Source organism: Mustela nivalis (assembly GCF_964662115.1).
Source record: "Mustela nivalis genome assembly, chromosome: 13".
Lineage (NCBI taxonomy): Eukaryota > Metazoa > Chordata > Mammalia > Carnivora > Mustelidae > Mustela > Mustela nivalis.
This window is the reverse complement of record NC_139032.1, coordinates 89933825-89955421: the sequence shown is the minus strand read 5'-3', so window position 1 is coordinate 89955421 and position 21597 is coordinate 89933825. Positions and strand designations below refer to the sequence as shown.

The 21597-nt window shown below is 50.2% G+C and overlaps 1 protein-coding gene across 7 annotated transcripts in view; it reads left to right on the top strand.

Annotated features, from left to right (window-relative positions):
* TSC1 (TSC complex subunit 1) overlaps window positions 1-21597 on the top strand; it is a 49004-nt gene that overhangs the window by 14511 nt on the left and 12896 nt on the right. For all 7 annotated transcript variants that reach the window (XM_082696084.1, XM_082696079.1, XM_082696083.1 and 4 more), the window contains 13 exons: window positions 1598-1783; window positions 2898-3001; window positions 4252-4404; window positions 6342-6486; window positions 7973-8127; window positions 8492-8565; window positions 15110-15285; window positions 16648-16763; window positions 17070-17181; window positions 17492-17610; window positions 19417-19486; window positions 19963-20067; window positions 20350-20908. In XM_082696084.1, the coding sequence (XP_082552210.1) occupies window positions 1678-1783; window positions 2898-3001; window positions 4252-4404; window positions 6342-6486; window positions 7973-8127; window positions 8492-8565; window positions 15110-15285; window positions 16648-16763; window positions 17070-17181; window positions 17492-17610; window positions 19417-19486; window positions 19963-20067; window positions 20350-20908 (1994 nt within the window). In that variant the 5' untranslated portion in view covers window positions 1598-1677. The remainder of the gene's footprint in view (window positions 1-1597; window positions 1784-2897; window positions 3002-4251; window positions 4405-6341; window positions 6487-7972; window positions 8128-8491; window positions 8566-15109; window positions 15286-16647; window positions 16764-17069; window positions 17182-17491; window positions 17611-19416; window positions 19487-19962; window positions 20068-20349; window positions 20909-21597) is intronic.

Genomic DNA, 21597 nt, shown 5'->3' with positions numbered 1-21597 from the left:
TGGCCTGGGCCCACCCTGGAGCAGGAGGGCTTCTACCTCAGCCCCTTGGAGCAGCATGGAGGAAGCACCATGGCGGCCAAGGACAGTTGCAGCCCTGGGCCTGGGAGTTGAGCCATCCGAGTGCTGCTTTACCGGGTGACCTTGGCAAAGTTATTTATCCTTTCCGACTCCATATTCTCATTTGTAAAAGAGGATATCTGCTTACCTCACAGAATTGCTTCAAGGATCAAAACCACGAGTTTGCTTGATGTTGAAGGGCTCAGGGCTTTGTAGTCGAGCAGATCTAGGTTCAAATTTCAGTTCTCTGGTTCTGCCTCTTGCTAGCGTTGCAACCCCAGGCAGATGGCTTCGTTTCTGTTTCTCGCCCCATAAAATGGGGACCAAAGAACCAGCCCCGTGATACTGGTGTAAGGACTGGATTCATTGATGTTTGTGAAGGATGTGCAGGTCTATCTCTTAATGATCCTTGGTTGTGCTTGTTTTGAGAATAGACCTTTAGAAAAAGAAATCATTGTAAATATGGATAGTGACACTTGGAGAATTAGCTGCCTTTTTTTTTTTTTTAAAGATTTTATTTATTTTTTGACAGAGATCACAAGCAGGTAGAGAGGCAGGCAGAGAGAGAGAGAAGAGGAAGCAGGCCCCCTGCTGAGCAGAGAGCCCGATGCGGGACTCGATCCCAGGACCCTGAGATCACGACCCGAGCCGAAGGCAGAGGCTTAACCCTCTGAGCCACCCAGGTGCCCGGAGCTGCTTTTTTTTGTATAAAGATCAGTCAGCGACTCTGCCCCCAGCAGGAATGGAGTCTCTGAATGGGACAGATTTACCTTGTGCCCCTTTCCATGCCTCTTGCCTGTGACCGGTGGCATTAGAATGTGACTGATGTTTGTGTGAAATACCGAGATGTGGTCCCTGGTTCAAATGAGGTATCGAATGTAAGGTCTTGTGACCTAATAAGCTAGACCAGCTTCCAGGCATTGATGGGAGTGTCAAGAGGAAAATAGTATGTTTTTAGTTCTTTCTCTGAAAATAGCTCACCTACTTTTTATTTATTTATTTTTTGAAAGATTCATTTATTTGACAGAGAGAGTAAGAGCACAAGCAGGGGGAGCAGCAGGCAGAGGGAGAGGCAGACTCCCCACTGAGCAGGGAGCCCCATGCAGGACTTGGTCCCAGGACCCCTGGGATCGTGACCTGAGCCGAAGACAGACGGTTCACCACTGAGCCACCCACGTGCCTTCTTCTAGTTTTTAGATTGATGATTTGAGATGGAAACGGTCTTAGCCAAAACCCAAGGCAGAGTCGGAAGAAGGAATCAAAGTAAAAAACTGTGCTGTGGTCCCGGCATTAAGTTGCCGTGACAGTTCCGACTGGCGGCGGTGTCCCGGTCTCTCTTCGGTGGGTGCGTTCCATAGATGTCCTCTTCGCAAGTTTGTCCGATGTAGAATTATGCTCACACCCTGGCTTCTTTCCTCAGAATTCTGGACGACAGGCTTTTCGCTGCATTGAACACATGCTCTGGTTTGTCTTGCAGGCAGTTTTTTTATGAGGAGAAACGGGGCCATTTTGTCCCACTGTGTGTCTTCCTTTTTCTCAGTCTGGTAGGGGCGCCAATGAAGAGCCCGCAGAGTCGCTAGTGCACGTCCCGGACCTGGCGCGGCGCAGTCGTGTAAGACAATGGCCCAGCAAGCGAACATCGGGGAGCTCCTGTCCATGCTGGACTCCCCCGTGCTGAGTGTGCGCGATGAAGTGACAGCTGTCTTTAAAGAGAACCTCAGCTCTGGTAAGCGGGGCCATGCCCGTTTGCGCTCATCTGCGCATCAGAAGAGACTGACCCGGGGGTGACTACAGTCTCCTGATGTTGGTTTTCATCTTCCAAGGAGAGTTTCTAAAACACTGAGAAAAGAGCAGCTATTGCTGGGTTCACTCTCTGTGTGCTTTAAGCTTTCGATTACGGAAATATTTAGATAGACACACAGACTTACTAAGTAAGAATCACATGATGACCCCATGGCCCAGCTTCAAAGTCACTGCCTTCTTGTGTAGCCTCACCTCTCTTGCTCCCCCCACAAGTGTGTTCAAGCAGATGCCGTGTGGAAATCACGTATGCGACTTCTGGTGTAAAAATGGGTGACCTCTCTCTTTCTTTGCTTACTGGGTTGATAGAAACCCACTATTGATCACAGAAATGGGTGCTGTTGGCAGGAGACTAACTCAGTATTCAGACTTTTGGAGTACCCATCGTCCCACAAGCCTGTACCGTGTGTCCCACTGACAAGAGTCTGTGTTTCATTATAGCCTTGAGTGAAGTTTAGAGAAAACCAGTAAGTGACTGGTTCAGTGAGTCTTGTAGAGCCGAGCAGTGGGGCCCCAGGTCCGCGGGGAGACTGAAGAAGGTCAGAGGGGCCCACGCGGGAGGGTGTCTGCAGCATGTTGTTAAGTGGAAGAAGACACACGCTCAGACTGTGTTCGTGGGCGTGGGGGCTCTGTGTGCACATGCGCACGTGTGTGGTTTTCCAGAAAAAGGCTGGAAAGCCCGTGGACCAGACTGAGGGATGTTGGTCTCTGAGGAGTGGGTTGAGAGAGGCCTGTAGCGAGGACTTTCGTCTTCTGTACTTTCCCATCATCTGAACCCTTATCCGCGGACACGGTTACCGTCTTATAATCAACGATGGCAATCAGGGAGAGAAGACAGCATTTCAGTGCTTCCGGGGATGTTCAGGCAGGTTAATCTGGTATCATCCTATTGTTAAACCTCAGTGGATTGACGGGTAGAAATAGAATGTCACGTAACTTTGGAAGCATTAAGAAACACTTTCTGGATTTCATGACCGACAGCCATTTGAGGTGAGTTGAGGATATTAAAGGAAATAACTCTTCCCTTTTCCTCTCTTCAGACCGTGGTCCGATGCTCGTCAACACCTTGGTGGATTATTACCTGGAAACAAATTCTCAGCCGGTATTGCACATCCTGACTACCTTGCAAGAGCCTCACGACAAGGTAACTGCTGGACATCAGGGCTGGGCTGCTCAGTCCGGCCCTGGCCTGTGCGACGGCTCCTGTGTGCACCCCCCGGCCCGTGCAGTCTGTCAAGAGCGTGCTCCTTCCGCCTCTCTTGCCACAGACGATCCTGTTCCCAGATTGCAACTGCAGAGAGAAATAATTGGCAAAACCCATGTGTCCTGAGAAGTTTACAAAATAAAATGTATTCCAGAGGTGTTTTAAGCTCTTGCTATTCCAAGAAATCCTATAATTCCATTCCTGTCATTGTACAATGACAGCCTGACCCGTAAGGTGCCCATCTTTAAATTCATGCTTTGAGTAGGATTTTGGACTTAATCGGTGTGGGAAAATCTGTGGATCCAGACAGCTAATGGGCCTAATTGTGGAGTCCTGTTGCCCAGCACCAGGCTCATGCAGGGCTCCTTAGTGTTTATTTTTGTTGGTGGAAAATAGCTCACAAGGCATTGCTGTTGCACACTTCGGTGAAGTGTTGAGTTTCTTTCTTTTTTGTTGAAAGATTTAATTTATTTATTTGAGAGAGAGAGAGGTATTGAGGGAACACAAGCAGGGGGAGTGGGAGAGGGAGAAGCAGATGCCCCGCCGAGCAGGGAGCCCGATGCAGGACTTGATCCAGGACCCTGGGATCATGATCTGAGCCAAAGGCAGTTGCCCAACAACTGAGCCACCCAGGAGCCCCACCTGTTGAGTTTCTGTATGCTAGTGGCTCACCAGGATTTGAAGACCCAGCCATTGTGTGCTTTTCCAGTATATTTTGTTCTGTTGAATTTTAATTTCTAGACTACCCAGTTTATATTTGGGCCAAACTGTGTAGACAGGGCTATGGTACCATAAGCAACTGCTTCCAGCTGGATCCCCTCACAGCGTCAACAACCTGCCGCAGGCTTGGGGCCAGCGCTTATTGGAAGAAGTAGCTTATTTGTACTTTAATAAGGAGTGAGGGAGTCTGCCCCCCCCCCCAACTTGCACATGTGTATCATGGGATCTTTTTCAGGACTTGCTAACTTGCTGCCCTCTCTCTGGCAAAACTTAGCGGTGTTTGGTATGCCACTGTGATTTTTAAAGATCTTTTGTGGCCTTTGCTTCCCATCCGTGGCAACTCAAGGGACTGGCATACGTCACAGCTACGTCTGTTGGTGTCCCCTACTGCGTTCGGATTTCCCTTGATTTCTTCCCACCCCCACCCAGCCTTACTGAAACCTCTTTCTCCTGATCTTTTACGTGTTTAGCACCTCTTGGACAAAATGAACGAGTGCATGGGCAGAGCCGCCTCTCGGCTATCCGCCCTGTCACTGCTGGGGCATGTCATCAGGCTGCAGCCGCCATGGAAGCACAAATTCTCCCAAGCACCTCTTTTGCCTTCTTTACTCAAATGTCTCAAGGTACGATGTTTGCAAGGGTTTGAATGAAATGCCTTTCTGAGTATTGTTTCTGAACCTCTGGGGAGCTTTAAAGCAAGTAAGCTAGGTTTGAACTTTGAGAGTTTAGAACCTTTCAGCATTTGGCTTTCCTCGACTGGCACATCGTCCAGAGTTGGGGCTCGGTCCGTTCTCTGTGCGCCCCTGTCATGGTGAGCGCCTTTTGTCGAAGCAGATACGGTTCAACGTGACGTTATTCCCACCGTCTTTGACTCCGTCGTCCAGTCTTCCCTCCGTTAAACATCTGGTTTCTCTTTAGGGGAAGCTCGGATTCTCTTTTAGCTCGGGGAAAAGTAGCTGCCAGCTCTGTTTAACCATTTAGGAGCAGGTGCTGGTTGCAGCCATAATTAAGGTTTTGTTAATGCAAGGCCTCCGGGGTCGCAGTCTGCCTTTCGCACTAAATGTAGTGTATTTTTCTACACAGCGAGTCAAAACCTAAATAGAACTTTGGGGTTTTAGTTTTGACGGTGGCTTGCTGAAATACTCCAGGCTATTAGCTAAATCTCTTGTAATTCCCGGACCCCTTTCCTAGCTGTAGACTAAGACAGTGTGGCTAATACTAACTGCCTCTACCTCACAGAGACGTGAAAATACCCAGTAGTGTTTGTTCTCGGTGGGCAGCACCTTTGGGTCGTCTGATATAGCACCCTGCAACTGATTTGTGTCTCTGCAGCGGGGTCGCCATGTCATTCCCCCTGGAGGTGGGAGTCGCGTTGCTAGGGTTTCCTAAAAACATGGGACTGAATGTTGACAAAAAACAAGGAAAATTGGAACAGCTTAACTTTTTTTTTAAGTGAGTGGATTGGTGAGAATATAACTCCATCTTGAGGCCGCACGGTTCAGTTCAGGTTGTAGAACACTTCCCTTTTCCAAAAGGGTAAGTAAGCTTCGGCAGTCACTCATGGGCTGCTACCCAGGCCATCCGTTAGAGTATTACCATAAGCAAATTAGGGTTAGTCCTTTGTACTGGAACTGGTTATGTGTTCTTGATTCTCCTACCCGTATTTTATGTTCTTACTCAACAGGTGTTGGCCATGACAAAAGGCTTAGTGCTTAATGTAAAATGAAATCTACTTAAGGCTTTATTTCCAGACTCGTAGATTTCCTTTTCTTTTTTAAAAGTAATAATGAAGTCTTAGCCTGCATGGTAATCTTCCGATTAATATTTTGTTTCTTAAATCTGAATTCCAGTTACTTGGCCAACATTCATGATTTAATTATGGGTCAGGTGAGCCGCTGTAGCTATGCCGAGTTGATTCATTATCCATTGGGTATTAAATATCTTCAATTAGCCTGAAGTTATATGACTTGATATTTAAACTATAGACATGGTCAGAGGTCACCGTTTCTTCTTTTATTTGCTGATCTGTAAATGCTGCTATAAAGGTGAGCAATTAAGGAGACTTGTTAGCACTATGCTAATTTCTTCTTAGAGTATTTTTTAAAGGATGACTTCTGTTGTCATCCTTTAAAAAATACTGTATTACATTACTTGTGTAGTGTTTTTTAAAAGGATTAACAAAAAGTAAGTGAAGTGAAGATTTGGTTGCATGAACGGAAACTGTCGTGTTCCTTTGTTCTGGTGAAGGCAGCTCGTCATGCTTCCGTCCATGTGCTATAGGCAGAGTGTCCGCCGGCTGGAGGACTTGGGCGTCCCCAGGTCAAGGTGAAGTTTGTTTCCCATATAGCTTTGTGCGGGGGCAGCAGAAGTGATCTTGGTAGACTCACTACAGTCGAAGCCGATCCGTGTCACTCCCCCCAGACGTGAGGGATAGGGACATGAGTCCGTGAGGGGACCTGTAATTTGTGATCCCTGTGGAATTTAGAGCAGCACCTTGGTGTGCTGGTCCTGACGCTGTGCCTGACCGACGGCTCTCCCTGCCTGGCCGTTCCTTCTGCAGATGGATACCGATGTCATCGTCCTCACAACAGGTGTCCTAGTGCTGATCACCATGCTTCCCATGATTCCACAGTCGGGGAAGCAGCACCTTCATGATTTCTTTGATATCTTCGGCCGTCTTTCGTCGTGGTGCCTGAAGAAACCAGGTAAAGGTGTCCTTACCTACCTGTTGTTCCCTGCCAAGTGAATGCTTTCACTCGTGATCAACAGGTCATGGGCTGGGAAGGAAGGCGTGTAGAATTCCGTGGCTCGAGGGGGTGGTGGTCACCAGCAGCTGAGGAGTGCCTTGGGTGTGTGCGTGCCTGCTCATTGTAGGCACAAATACGAAGCCCGGCTGTTGGACACCTTCCTCATTCTGTTGGCTTAAGAGCATTAGTTGTCAGAGAAACTGGTAGGATGTAAAACCTTCTCATTGTTGGTAAACTTCCATCTCTCAAAATACCTTCACAGTCTGGGTCACAGCAATACAAGACTAGGCTGGTGGCACCTTTTTTGTCTTACTCTGCTGGTCTGTTGTCACAGAAGACAAACCTCGGGTTCTGAGAAACCCGTGTCTTGCATGTGAAGGAGGGAAGATGCGGTGGGTCCTGATCGGTGTCCTTGTTTTGTAGTAGTGGGATTTCTTCCCATCCTGGCAGGGAGTCAGGCTCTATCAGCTGATTCCACAGCTGTAAGCACGTGATACTTGGAGTCTTTCGGAAGCCCAGCACGAGCTGTTCATGTCAGAAAGATGAAGTGTGTAAGCCATGTCACACCAGATATGTGGCTTCCTGTACGGGATTAAATAATAAGTGCAAGAGCCAGGTGATGCTGGTTACTTAGGACGCTCTTGGGGGCAGAGGAGTGGTCTGTGCATTATTGTGGAAGAGCCGTGCGGATCCGGCGGACTCGGGCTTCTCCGCGGGGTCTGGGTGAGGTGCGATGGACAAAGTGTTGGGTTTCTCCCACTCTCAGAGCTTTAAGCTAGTTTCTGGATAATAGTTTTTTCACTCCTTAGTTACGAATTTGCAGAGCTAAGACTACAGTCTGATTTCAAAAGGATCTCTCACATTTGTTCTGCAAATGTTTGAATGCTCGTCCTGCACCAAGCACTGTGCTAGGCACTAAGGGTGCAGAGGTGAGGGAGACAGGACTGTTCAAGAAGCTCAAGAAATTCATGCTGAATGCGAGAGTGGAGAGGTATCCTTACAGACTGGGAGGCCCTGGCTGACTCAGTTGGTAGAGCACGCTACCCTTGACCTCAGGGTCTTGAGTTTGAGCCCCGTGCGTGGCATAGAGTTTACGTAAAATAATAATAATAATAAGCCACAAGAACAGATTTTAGGGCGAGTGATTATCATGAGAAAGTTAGGTCAGCATTGTGAGAGGGTCGAGGGAAGACCGGAGAGGAGCTTTACATCTGTCGGAGGCTTATGGGTCATTCTCAGTAGATCGGCATTTATCCAAAGGCCGTAGGGAGCCCCTGATAGATTTTAAATAGGGGCGTTTGGTGTGTTCAGATTTGCCTTTTAGAGAAACATTCGTTATCTGCGGAGCGAGGTGGGGGCAGTCGACCGCAGGTCACGCTGGTGGCCGCGTGCTCACCTTTGCTTGTGTCTGGCTGAGTCTCCTGTTTGTGATTTCCTGTTTCAGGCCACGTGACAGAGATCTATCTTGTCCATCTCCACGCCAGTGTTTACGCTCTCTTTCATCGCCTCTACGGAATGTACCCCTGCAACTTTGTCTCCTTTCTACGCTCTCACTACAGTATGAAGGAGAACTTGGACACTTTCGAAGAGGTGGTCAGGGTGAGTGACGGCTGCTCATTGGAGAGTCGCGTGCCGTGCGCACGCTCTGCGGCGGGGACCCGTGCATTCAGTAGGGGACAGATTTTGAAAAGCAGTTCAGCTCTGCCCCCAGCCCCAGCCCTGGGCAACCACTGATGTCCTTTCTGCATCTGTAGACTTGCCTCCCTGACGAGCGCTTCCCAGACGGGGATCACATAGTGCGTGGTCTTCTGGGACTGATTTCGTTCACTTGGCGGAATGTTTCAGGGGTCATCCATGCTGTAGCAGGTGTCAGGACTCCTTTTTATTGTCAACTAATACTCTGTTGCGGGGAGATGCCACAGAAATTTAACCTTTTATAATTTGTCAACCCCTACTCTTCTAGCCAATGATGGAGCACGTGCGAATTCACCCGGAATTAGTGACTGGATCCAAGGACCACGAACTGGACCCTCGAAGGTATAGAGATGAGGCTGGCAACTCAGAATTTCACAGCGTCTCTTGACAGATTAGTCATGTGATCAAGGCGATGTCCCTCCTATGGGGTTATTTGGGAATATAGGTTCTTCTACGTAGAGAGTCACTGTTCTGACGGGCTTGTACAGCTCAAACTTCGTACTTGTCGGAAACACACTCCTCACGTACAGAATTAACAGCTCCTGCCAGGGAGCGGAGGCAGTTACAGGGCAGACACGTGGCCCGCGGAGCCCCCGGAAGGCTATGGGCTCGGTGGCAGCGGTGACTGTGAGGCAGGCCGAGCGGCGTGTGGTTGGAAACAAGTGGGGTATGGGAAGCGTAGATGTCGAGGGGAGAGCCGCCCCTGCAGGTGGCCAGGCGCCCTCCAGGGGACCCCAAGAAGTCTCCAGGTTTATTCCCCGGGGGAAGAGCAGCTGTGAGACTTCCCAGAGACTTCCCATTCGAGGATGCTCGAGGATGCCGGGGTGGGGCGGGCGGAGCTGAGCGGGAGTGACCCCCTGCACGGGGCGCTGCGATGCCCAGCTCCCTCCTCCCCCTTCTCCGGCTGGCAGCTAGGCAGGTGCTCCCGCTGGCAGAAGACGGGATGCTTTTTGGGGAAACCTGTCCATACATAACTGACATTTGGGGATCTCCCTCTGAAAAAGCTGGTTCACTGCCTGATCTCCCCTCACAAGCCCTCCCTCTGCCACACGGAGCCGTAGTTGGTGCGAAACAGCTTCGTGTGAGAGAGACGGGCACGGGGACAGGTGTACGTGCTATGCCCGTAAAGTGCAGCGACGTCACGGGAGTCCCTGCGCCCGCAGCCACCAGCCAGTTCCTCCCTGTGCTTGCTCCCATCTTTCCCCCCGTTTCCTGCCCCACTCCAAAGAAATGTCCAGTCTTGCTTTTATGTTAATCGTTCTTTCTTTTCTGTCAAGTTTTACCCCATGTATTGTTGTGCTTTTGGAAAGTGAGTTGGGAAGTGGAGCCAGGCTAAGGAAAGGGCCGGTCCTGTGGCTATCAGATGCGGGCTCCCGGGAGGCGAGAGCAAGACACCGCTGTCCGCGCCCTCATCTGACTTCCCTGCATGGAGAGTCTGCCGGGCCCCGGGCGGGGGCGTCGGTGGGCCCGGTCATGCACGGGGGAGACCTGAGACACAGTGCTCCCCCAAGTCAGAGCATCTGGCAGGGCCTGCAGCGAGGCCGGTTCCTGGATGTGCTGCTGAAACGTGGCAGAGGACGAAGACCGCTCATGTGCTGCCTCTTGGCTCACGGTGACCAGCTTCCAGGAGCAGGTCAGGGCAGGGTCTGCCCGCACCGCGGATCCCGGCAGGGAAGGGAGAGCAGGGCCTTCATCGGTGCTCACTTAGGACAGACTGAGCAGAAACAATGTATCGGGCTGGGGTCACCTGCACACTGCGTCCCCCCATCAAGAAGACAGTGCGGGGACGAGGGTGATGGCCCGCCACATGCCTGTCTATTTGCCCGCCTGCCGGATCCGTGCCTTGTGCAGAACCTCCCATCCCCTGTGTCTCCTGCCTCTTTTCCAGGTTTGCTCTTGTCTTCGGGGAGTGTACCTTCCGGCAGCCATGTGGTTGGTACAGACTTCCGGGCCCTTCATTCTGCAGCCTGAAGGCTTTATTCAGACATCGCGTCTTGCTGCCAGTGCTGCTGCTGTGACCCCAGGCTCTTCTTCTTTGTCATGGCTGTGTTGGCCGTGTTGGCTGTGTTTTTCTCTGTGGGAGCCGGTAGAGCCCTCCCTGTATTCTTCTCATGTTCCAACATTGCCTCGTCAGAACCTACTCTCCTTCTTTAATCTGGAAACTCTTTCTTTCACGTTCTAGGAAAGTTTCTCTAATTATCTTGTGCTTGATTTCCTTCCTTCCGGTATGTCTGTCTTTCTGGAGCTGCTGGGATGTAGATCGGGGCCTCCTAGAGTGTCCTCTACTTTTCTTTGCTCTCCTGTTTTTTCTCTCTGCTCTTTTGTTCTTTCTGAAGGTTTCCTCATCTTTAGCTTTTAATCCTGTTGTAAGTTTCCTTCCTCGTGCCTTGTTCTGGGCATCTAAGAGCTTTTCATGGGTCTCTCAGTGCTCCTCTTTGTAGTCGCCTGTCTTAGGTCTCATGGATGCGCACATCTTCGAGTATCTGGGAGTTGTTTGTTCCCCGTGCAATCCGTACACTGTCTTTCTTTTGAAGTCTTTGAGGCTTTCCGCAAAGATCTGGTAATCTGCGGGTGTCTGGGTAGGGTGACCAAAAAGCTGTCCACAGGGTGGGACTTGTCACCTCTGAGCTTCCTGGGTGTGTGTGTGTGTGACGTGTGTGTGTGTGTGTGTGTGTGTGCGAGAGACGTGTATGTGGTTGTGTGTGTGTGTACGTATCTGGCTGCTGCTGGAGGGAAGAGCCTGGTGGTGAGAGAGGTTAGTGGTCTTGGCATTCAGAATGGACATGGCTCACTTAAGTGTCCTCAACTATTTCTGGAATAGCTCAGTCCCAAAATCTGTTTTAGTCTCTCCAGAGAATAGCCCAGATTTCTGCTGCCCAGGAGTATAGAGGTGGGAAGGGGATCTCGGGACCCTCAAACAGTTCTCACCCTGTCTTCCCCGCGCTAGCTGTCCTCACCTACCTGCCGTTTAGCTCCCGTGCCAGAAGTACTTGACGGGTAAACATTTTCTAATATATGTATATATTTATTTTATTTTATTTTTTATTTATTTGACAGAGAAATCCCAAGTAGGCAGAAGCAGGCAGAGAGGCAGGCAGATAGAGAGGGAGAAGCAGGCTCCCCGCTGAGCAGAGAGCCCGGTGTGGGGCTTAATCCTAGGACCCTGGGATCATGACTTGAGCCGAAGGCAGAGGCTTAACCCACTGAGCCACCCAGGCACCTCAACGTGTAAACATTTTTTTAGCTTTTTAAGGATCCTGCGGTGTAAGTCAGGTTGACTTTTAGGTTTGAAACAATGGGAGCTTAGGGTTCTGCTTCCTTGGATGTGCTACATAGGTTGCCTCCGGCCTGTCTGCTTTCTAGCTTCAGGAGCCTGTCGTGCTGCTCTGTCTTCGCCCATTCTCCTCCTTCCCATAGGTTTATATTTAAAAACAACCGAATCCATACTGTAGACTTGGTAGGTTGGGGAGGTTGTATAATTGGATGCATATGTTCAGTCTGGGATACTAACTTGGAAGGCTCCAGGCCAGCCTAGAGAGCCTCGCTTCCAGTCGTAGGCAGGGGTCATCTGGCTTTCGAGGAAAGCTCTAGCACAAAAGACAAGAGACCAAGATAGGGGCGCCTGGGTGGCTTAGTCGGTTAAACACCTGCCTTTGGCTCAGGTCATGATCCCAGGGTCCTGGGATTGAGTCCCTCCTTGGGCTCCCTGCACAGCGGGGAGTCTGCTCTTCCCTCTGCTTCCCTCCCCGCTGCTTGTGCTCTCTCTTTCTCAAATAAATAAAATCTTTAAAAAAGAGAAAGAGAGAGAGACCAACATAAAGAGAAGGAAAGGGAGCTAGAAAGAAACATAATACAGAGAGAGGAGGAAAGTATCTGAGTAGCCACTGAGATGGGGCATTTGAGTACACGCAGAGGTCAGAATGCCATGGAGGGAAACATTCAGAGACAGAGAACCCTTGAAAGTGAAAAATGAGGGCTCAAGTCAAGACTTCAACAAAAGAACTAGAAGGTAGAGTTAAGACTGTCTCAGAAAGCAGAATCAGTGGATAGAGATGAGTTTTCTGAGCAGAGAACTAAGAAACTTAAAATAATCAGTCCAAGAAGCCAACATTCAAGGAAAAAGAGCTATAGAGAGGAGAAAACTTTTGTGAAAACATAATAGAAGAAAATTTCCAATACAAGTATGAAAAATACGAAGAAATATAGCAATCAGGATATTGAAGGACATGCCTGTCCTGATCAAAGGGGCTTACCTAGCGCCCAGCTTCCGTCACACTTACCTCCCATAGACCCCCTTCTCAGCTAGCGACTGGGGCCTGCACTCTATCAGAATGAGAGTGGAATCTGGTGAGACTGAGCCCAGGAGGCAAGGGGAACTTGACTTTGGATCGTGGTCACGGGAAGTCTTTGGGTAACACTGCATAGCAGCCCTCCGAACAAACCAGTTTCGGCGGAGTGAGAGAGAGAGGCCTCCAGAGGGGAGCTAGTGCGGCGGGCGGCGGGGGTCGGGGGGTAATTCCGGTGCTTATGTGCACAGCGTCGTGTAAAAGTTGTATCAGGCCTTGTTTCAGAGCTGTTGATTCTGGTTAGGAAGATTGTAATAGAAACACAGAGGACTCAGGACAAGAAACAGAAAAATCCAAACTCCAGGATAAACTGAGTCTAACAGAAAAGGAAATCTTATAGTTCACTCTAATTTCTGAAAACTAATTTTGAAGAAAACGAAACTATGATACGTCTGCTGAGAGCAGGGAGGAGGGAGAAGGATTTTCCGAAGCGGTCTGTGTCCTCGCTGGCCCTAGTAGAAGTCTGCAGGGGATGGGTACAGTCCGTAATCGGGAAATTCAGAGCGTAGAGCGTATTCTTTCAAAATAATATGCAGGCGGGGTACCGGTTCTGCCGACAGACCGGGGAAGTGGTTGAGGGGAAGGACGCGGGAGGGACCTTTTAACTGACTCTTTAAACAGCCCTGTTTCATCAAATGCAAGATGTCACGGAGCCCTTCTATTTTGGGTTCGTCTGAGAAAGAAAAAAATGCCACAAAAACTAACACACAACTAATTAGATCTGACTTCTCAGTTTCAGAGACATTGGATGTGAAAAATGCTTTTAAGAACCAAGGAAATAGCATAAGTCCGATTAACTCAGACATGTAAATGTATATTCTACTGTGTTGTGAGTCCACTGGATTCTCTAAAAGCGGGGCTCCTGCGTGTACGTAAGCGTCCTGACCTGTGCTGTCCCCTCTCCCCTCGCCCCTGGTGCCGGGAGTACCTGGGGAGGCGGCCACCCTTAGCACGCAGGAACCCCGGGCAGGGAGCACCCGCTCAGACTTCAGGGGCGGTGCTGATGCGAAAGGGTTTGCCCCTAGGGATGCTGCCCGTGCCCTGGGGACTCTCTGGTTCTGTATTTGGTATCCCATCGTCACCGTCTCAGATCAAGTGGTGCGTTTTCTAGAGCAATTGTATGGAAGCTGATGTTTTGTTGGGGTAAATCCATGGCGTGCCCTTAGTGCAGTGCTGATTTTTCTGTGAAATTTGGAACATGAAAATGAGTCTTGCTGGGTTCCTGCTTTCTTGGATAACTGGATAGCGAAATTACGCCGTCTTAAAGTTCATACTGGAGCAGGTCCCTGGTGTATTCATTATTAGGGCTTTGTAGACCGCTTGGCAAATACTGGAGAGGTGAGAAGGGAAAGGACATCGCCCAAGACTTTCGGGTCTTTTAATCTGAACACTTGGTGCCCTCGTCTCTCTCTCGTGGCGTAGCTCTGAGTAGTTTTGAATCTTTATTCGTCGGAGCTCACTATCCTGACCGTCTTAAACCGCTGAGTCTTGTAAACACGACTTTTAATATCAGCTTTAGGGGGTGCCTGGGTGGCTCTGTCGTTAAGTACCTGCCTTCAGCTCAGGTCATGATCCCAGGGTCCTGGGATCGAGCCCACGTTGGGCTCCCTGCTCGGCGGGAAGCCTGCTTCTTCCTCTCCTACTGCCCCTGCTTGTCTTCCCTCTCGCTGTGTCTCTCTCTGTCAAATAAATAAATAAAATCTTTAAAAATAAATAAAATAAAATCAGCTTTAGGGAGGTATGGTTGACATACAATAAGATTCATCCGTTTGTTAAGTTTTGACAAGTGTCACACTCACGATACAGAATGTGTCATATGCCCACAAGGTTTCTCCGTGTCCTTTGTGGTCAGTCTCCTTCCTGACACTTGGCAGCCAGTGACCTGTTGAGAGCTTTTTAGGATGGTGTAATAATTTTTCTTCTATAGAATATATCCCCTTGGTGTGATTTTGGGTTCTTTTCTTTTTTCTGTGATGAGCTGTGCTGAGCATTGTTGTGTATCTTGCCGTGTGTTGATTTCCACAGGCTTAAATCCTAGAAGTGGAACTGTGGGTCATATGACAGGAATCTTTGGCTGATTTAAAAAAATGTCCGCATGGACTTCCTCGAGGTTTGAGTCTGTCTGCGCCATATTGCCGGTCTAGAGAGGGGGTAGGACCCCCTAGGCTCTGACAAGAGACCTTAAATCCCACCGCAGCCACCAGCAGTTTCCAGGCCTCCCCGGACCTTTGATGACCTTTGGTCTGGGGGAGAAGCTCCCCCAGTGACCGGCATAGTTTGTGCTCTCTTTGGAGGCTCTGCCCAGTTGTTTGTTGACGTTTTCGCTTCGGATGAGGTTCTGATAACCCGATATGCCCAGTTTAAACAGGGAAGGTGGAGGTTAGTAAGCACGGTGTAATGCTTGGGCTGGTGGGGTTCTTCTGCCTTGTCCGTCGCTAATCCTGGCTCTGTGCCTGGCCTTGCATTAGCATTCTTGAGAGTTGGGTGTTTGATTAAATGGGTTACAGCTTGCCTTTCTTAACTGTCGTTGCCTTTTCTAGGTGGAAGAGATTAGAAACACACGATGTTGTAATAGAGTGTGCCAAAATCTCTCTGGACCCCGCAGAAGCCTCATACGAAGACGGCGACTCCGTGTCCCCGCAGGTGTCCGCGCGCTTTCCTCATCGTGCGGCCGATGTGGCCGCCAGCCCTTACGTTGACACGCAAAATAGCTGTGGTAAGAGTGACCTCGGCTTCATCTCTGGAAAGCATGGCTCATTTATATCCGCTTAATTTTTCTTTTCCTGGGGTGAGACTCACTGCAGCGTCTAGGAACTGTTTCCCAGATGCTGAAAATTAAAGCCTCCAGTTTCTCCTGACTAACCCCTCTTTCAAGTTTAATTCGGAGCCCCACATCTTTGGTCTCCTACCCGACAGTACGCCAGCGGACCAGGGATGGGTCTTTAACACAGAACAAGGTGTATGGACCTGAGGGTTTGCTTTCCTGGAAGCACCCTGACAGGGGGTCTTTGTTTCAGACGCTTGCAGTGAGGCCCCTGGGCTGCTGCACTCACGGACACAGTTTGAGTGAATCTGGACAGTTGAGAATTGGTTTCTAGAGAAGCCAGGCTTATCTGTAGGTACTACCGATTAGGGGTGTCATCCAGGCTGTGCTTTTTCAAGTTACCCTGAAGTTTTTAACTTGACATCAGACCTTCCTGAACTTGGGGAGTTTGGATGGCTATGTTGGTTGAGTGTCCGACTTGATTTCGGCTCAGGTCATGATCCCAGGGTCCTGGGGTTGAGCCATGAGTTGGGGCCACACTCTGGGGGGGTCTGTTTGACATTCTTACCCTCTTCCTCTCCCTCCTCTTCCCCCTCTCCGCTCGCTTTCGCTCAAATAATCTTTTAATAATCAATTTTTAATAAATAATCTTTTTTGGGGAAAGATTTTATTTATTTGACAGAGATCACATGTAGGCAGAGAGGCAGGCAGAGAGAGGGGAAGCAGGCTCCCCGCTGAGCAGAGACCCCCGATACGGGGCTCGATCCCAGGACCCTGGGATCAAGGGTCTTTCTTCAGAGACCAATGTCCTGAGCCGAAAGCAGAGCCTTTAACCCACTGAGCTACCCAGGTGCCCCTAAATAATCCTTTTTAAAGATTTCATTTATTGGACACAGAGCGAGCAACAGAGAGACAGCAAGCATAAGCAGAGGGAGCGGCAGGCAGGGGGAGAAGCAGGGTCCCCGCTGAACAAGGAGCCTGATATGGAGCTTGGTCCCAGAACCCTGGGATCATGACCTGAGCTGAAGGCAGATAGATGCTTAACCGACAGAGACACCTAGGCGCCCTAAACAAAGAAAATCTTAAAAACCAAACCAAAGAACAACCTTACCGAGCTATTTCCAAAGAACACTTAAAAAGGCATTTAAGTGTTACTTTGTCCCTACGACATCAGCAGTCCCCTCAGTTATCTAAGAAATATGAACATTATCGTATTGGTTTGGGGCCGTTTTTTCCCCCAGAATCATCTCAAATCGCACACTGATCATCTCAAACCGCACACTGATCTCGCATACTCTTTGCCTTTCATTGTAGGGAGTGCTACCTCGACCCCGTATTCCAGCGCTCGGCTGACGTTGTTAAATACGCCCGGGCAGCCACCTCAGACTCTGAGTCCCCCATCGACACGGCTGTTGACTGAGCCGCCACAAGTATGGAGTGAAAGAGTGCGCCTGCTTGCTTCTCTGCGTGCTGGTGAAGCGGACCATTGGGGTCGGGAGTTAGCATCTGGTTGGGATGATCTCATTGTGCTCATTTTAGCAGTTATTTTTAAGGAAAGGTGGTATTAGGAACGGTGGTTACTATTGCCACTTGGGTTTCTCTTGGAGTCTAGATTTACAAAATGCATCATAATAAAGTTTTAATAAGATGAGTTTTTCTGTCCGGTCATGAGTACAGGCCTTTAGGGGTGCCTTGGTGCTCTTTCTCACTGCTGACCCGCCTCATTAACTCCCCAGGCTGCTCTCTGGAGCCCATCTTCGGTTTGTGGTATGACCACTCCTCCAACGTCTCCTGGAAATGTCCCACCTGATCTGTCACACCCTTACAGTAAAGTCTTTGGTACAACTGGTATGTACGTCTGAGGTGGGATTCGGTGGGATTTGGAGGGTTGGTCTGGGCCTGCTGTGTGTGACGAGGGACTGTCTCTTAATCCAGCAGTGAGTTTGGGGCTGCTTGCAGCAGTCAGCCTGTGGTTGACAGTTCATACAAAGCTTGGGGGTTTTCTGAACCTAGAAAGTGAACCAAAAAAAAAAAAAAGACTCAAGCTGCCTAGAAAGTTCACTCTAGTGGCTTTCTTTATTGTCGCAGGCAGGTTGAAAAGATTCAGTTTTCTAATAGGCTTGGTGATGGTGTGTATGTTGTCCTTGCCTGTGAGCAGGTGGAAAAGGAACCCCTCTGGGAACCCCAGCAACGTCTCCCCCTCCCGCCCCGCTCTGCCCCTCGGACGACTACGTGCCCATTTCCCTGCGGCCGGCCACAGCCACACCCCCCAAGAAGGTACGTGCCGGCGTGTCTGTGCTCCCTGTGCCCCAGCTCAGTGACCCACATGCGGCCTCACTTTGGGTGCGAAGCTCGTTATGTCAGATGGAATTTGGACCCGGTATGTGGTGGGTTTGATTCAGGGCAAATGAATATAGACTCGCGAGCAGCTCTCAGAGTGTTAACTGCTTACCCTGGAGCTCCCGAAGCCTTTCGGGGGACCCAGGAGCTCGACGGCTTTCGGAGTAATACCAACCTGCCCTTTCCCTCCTGACCGCGTTGGCGTTTGCACTCATGGTACAGAGCGATGCGGGGGAGAAGGGCCGGCCCCCAGCACAGATCAGGGCTGGCACCAAACTGTCTGGTGCACGCCGCCTTCTGTCACGTGTGTCTTCGGTTTGAAAGTACAAAAGATAAAAAAGCCAAAATGCCAGTGCCTTAAGAGTGTTCATGGAAAGGAGTAAGAAGGATTTATTTTAGTATATCGTGACCCTTGAGGACATACCTATTTGATATTCTTTGAGAGAAAATAGGGGAATCCATGACAGACCCTGGTGCCGTGATGTGAGTTGATGGCTAGACCAGCTGTGTTTCTCGGGGAGCGCCAGTGTGATGTGAAGGGACAGCCGACCGACGGCCGATGCTTGTTTAGACCCGGGCGTGGGACAGGCTGCTGCTTACGTGACCAGCTGTCACTTCAAAATAAACAATGGACAGGCTTTGCTGCTGGTGGCAAAATTCAGTTTTCAGGTAAAACTAGAGTACGACAGACCTGATCTCTGTCGCTATGAGCTTGATGGTATCCCGAGACTTTTGTGAAGAGATTGAAAAGTTCTAGGGAGCCCGGTGAATAATCGAGTTTTTTATGTCATATGGTGAATATTTCCACACTGGGAAGCTCAACGGGGCGAGTCAGGATCTTCTAAGTGTCCGGTTGTGCGATGGTCCAGAGCCGCCATAGGCAAAAGTGCAGAGCCCAGAGTCCCCCCGTGGTCTCGAACACAGCATGAAAGGTGGTGTGGCCTGCTTTCAGATTTCACGTGGTAACCCCTGAGAAATGACTCCTTGTCAAGTCATCAAAGGTTAAGTCATTTTATAACTACTTAACACTGGGGCTTAGAAGTTCCTTCGTATGCTTTAGCCAAAATAACACAGTGCAGCAGCTTGAGCGCAGAGGCTGGTCTGAGCTTCCGGCTTCCTTCCATTCAGCCAGACACGGAAGAGGGAGCACGAAGGCAGAAGAGGTTCACTCATCTCACTGACTTTGTGTGTATTGTTGTGGAAACTGTAGTTATTTTTCTTAAGAATTTGTATCATTTATGTTTACATATAATGGATTTATTATTGTTATTATTATTTTTTAAAGATTTTATTTATTTATTTGAGAGAGAGACAGTGAGAGAGAGCCTGAGAGGTGAGAAGGTCAGAGGGAGAAGCAGAGCCCCGTGGAGCCTGGAGCCTGATGTGGGACTCGATCCCGGGACTCTGGGTTCGTGACCTGAGCCAGATAGTTGCTTAACCAACTGAGCTACCCAGGCACCCTGGATTTATTTTTTTTTAAGTGAAGTAGTAAACATTTTTAAAATGTTTGTTTTGATTTCTAGTGTAGTAACTGTACTAGAACCACATAAATAAAAGCTCATGGGACTCCTGGTTTTTAAGACTGTGAAGGTACTTGAGACCAAACAGTGCTTAAACCACTGAGCCAAATGTTAAACTCTTTTATAATGTGTTAAAGTTTAGATTTTTAGGATATGTCTTTTACACAAGAGAACACATACACAGTTTTCTGCCTGATGACATAAGTGGTACCTATCTTTTCAGGAAGAAAAAACAGATTCAGCAAGGCCCTGTCTACATAGACAGCACCATCTCCCAAACGACAGAGGACTAGGTAAAGTCTCTGCGTAACCCTAGACCTTGCTTGTCTCTTCCTGGGTTGTGTGTGCAAACAGGGAAATTTGGGAACACCACACACTGATGAAGGCCAGAGGTAGTGAGGTGTAATTAAGTCCAAAAACCAACCTAATAATAACATCAAAAAAAGCCCTTAAGTTCTTGCCGTGAAGTACCTGTTACGTGCATTTTGAGCCGGTCCGGTTGTGGTGTTTAGCTGATCTCTCAGGTGTTGAGAATGGAGAATTTTATTTTCTGGGGGTTATGGTTTTCAGTACCTTTAATTAGATTCCCTGCAGTAGCCTCGTGTTCTGGGGCCGCTCCGGGGCGGGGGCGGGGCGCGCTGGTTCTAGTCTCTTCGCCTCACACGGCAGGAAGAAGGCTTACGGATGCCGTCCACGCGGGGCGAGCGCTTTCACAGTTGGGGGGTTACCGTGTAGTTCTTTGACTTGAGCTGTTTTCGTTTCTCCTTAGAAGAGCTACCTGGCAGCAAAGGTTCTGTCGCTCTAAGTGACCTTCCAGGGTTTTTAGGAGACCTCGCCTCCGAAGAGGACAGCATCGAGAAAGCTAAAGAAGAAGGTAGTGTGAGGGTTCTGGGCTCGTACGAGATTACTGCGAGATGGTAAAGCTCTCAGCGCACCCTGAAACCGGGACCGAGTGTCAGCTCTCCCAGGCTTGCTTGGTTTTTCTTCTCTTGGGGGAAGAAGGTGGGAGGTGTATTCTGGGTCCTATGCCAAGGAAAGGGGTGGCCCTTTAAGTGTTGCACCGTGTGGCCCTTGGCAGCACACAGCCCTGCACAGCCCGGCCGTACCCAGGTAGCCCGTTCACAGTGCTGGCTCTTGTCTCTCTCCCTCCCCTCAGCGGCCATCTCTAAAGAACTGTCCGAGATCACGACGGCCGAGACTGAGCCCCTGGTTCCTCGAGGAGGCTTTGACTCTCCCTTCTACCAGGACAATCTCCCGGGCTGTCCTCGCAAGAACCATTCGGCCACCTCTGGCGCTCAGGGCGCCAGTGTGAACCCTGAGCCTTTAAACTCCTCCCTGGACAAGCTTGGGCCTGACACACCAAAGCAAGCCTTTACTCCCATAGACCCGCCCTGCGGAGGCGCCGCCGAGAGCCCTGCCGGGCACAGGGAGCGCCAGACTTCGCTGGAGACCAGCATCCTCACTCCCAGCCCTTGTAAAATTCCGCCTCAGAGGGGAGTGGGGTTTGGAAGTGGGCAGCCTCCCCCTTACGATCATCTTTTTGAGGTGGCATTGCCAAAGACCGCCCATCATTTTGTCAGCAAGAAGACCAAGGAACTGTTAAAGAAAGCAAAAGGAAACGCAGAGGAAGACTATCCGCCCTCGCCCTCCCCCGCGGAAGTCCTGGACAGGCTGGTCCAGCAGGGAGCGGACGCACACAGCAAGGAGCTGAGCAAGTAAGGCCCCGCCGCGGCGTCCCTGCTCTCCCCGCGCCCGCGGCAGGAGGCTCGGCCCGAGCCCGAGGGCAGTGGGGCTCATCCTCTGTGCTCACGGAGGCGGCCGGCTGCCCTCTGTCCTTCCAGCCGCTGCCTTTGCCCGTCCGCGGCCGCCAGCCCCAGCGGGGCTGTCCTGCAAGGGCGCTTGGGCGAGCTCACCCGGGGGCTGCCCTGCGGGGCTGTGTGCTCTGAGAGCGTGAGCGGGGGTGTCTGGTATCCGGGTGACCTAGGAATCCCTGTCCCGGTGTGTCCTCCTGCAGCCGTAGGTAATGCGGTTCCTCTGATGGAAAGCAAGTCAGTGGTTCAGGGCGAGCCCTCCCGCATGCCTGCGCTCGCGCACAGGCTTGCCTCCCGGAGGCCTGAGCCGCTGTCCCCACCCTTCCTCTACGGCCTTTTCCAACCCCGTTATCGAGGGGGGGGCGAGGGAACCCCACCAGTTCCAGGGTTCGAGTCCTTGGCTCTTGCTAAACAAGGTCTTGGTTTTAATTTTTCTTCAACGTCATGATCTCAGGTGGAATTTGACAGAGATTTCTCTTGTTGAGTGAGATTTGGTGTAACGGGCTCAGATACATGGCACCTCAGGTACATGGCTCAGGTACACGGCACATTGAGTAGAAAGTAGCTGGCAGTATGTTGGGGCGCTCCGTCGC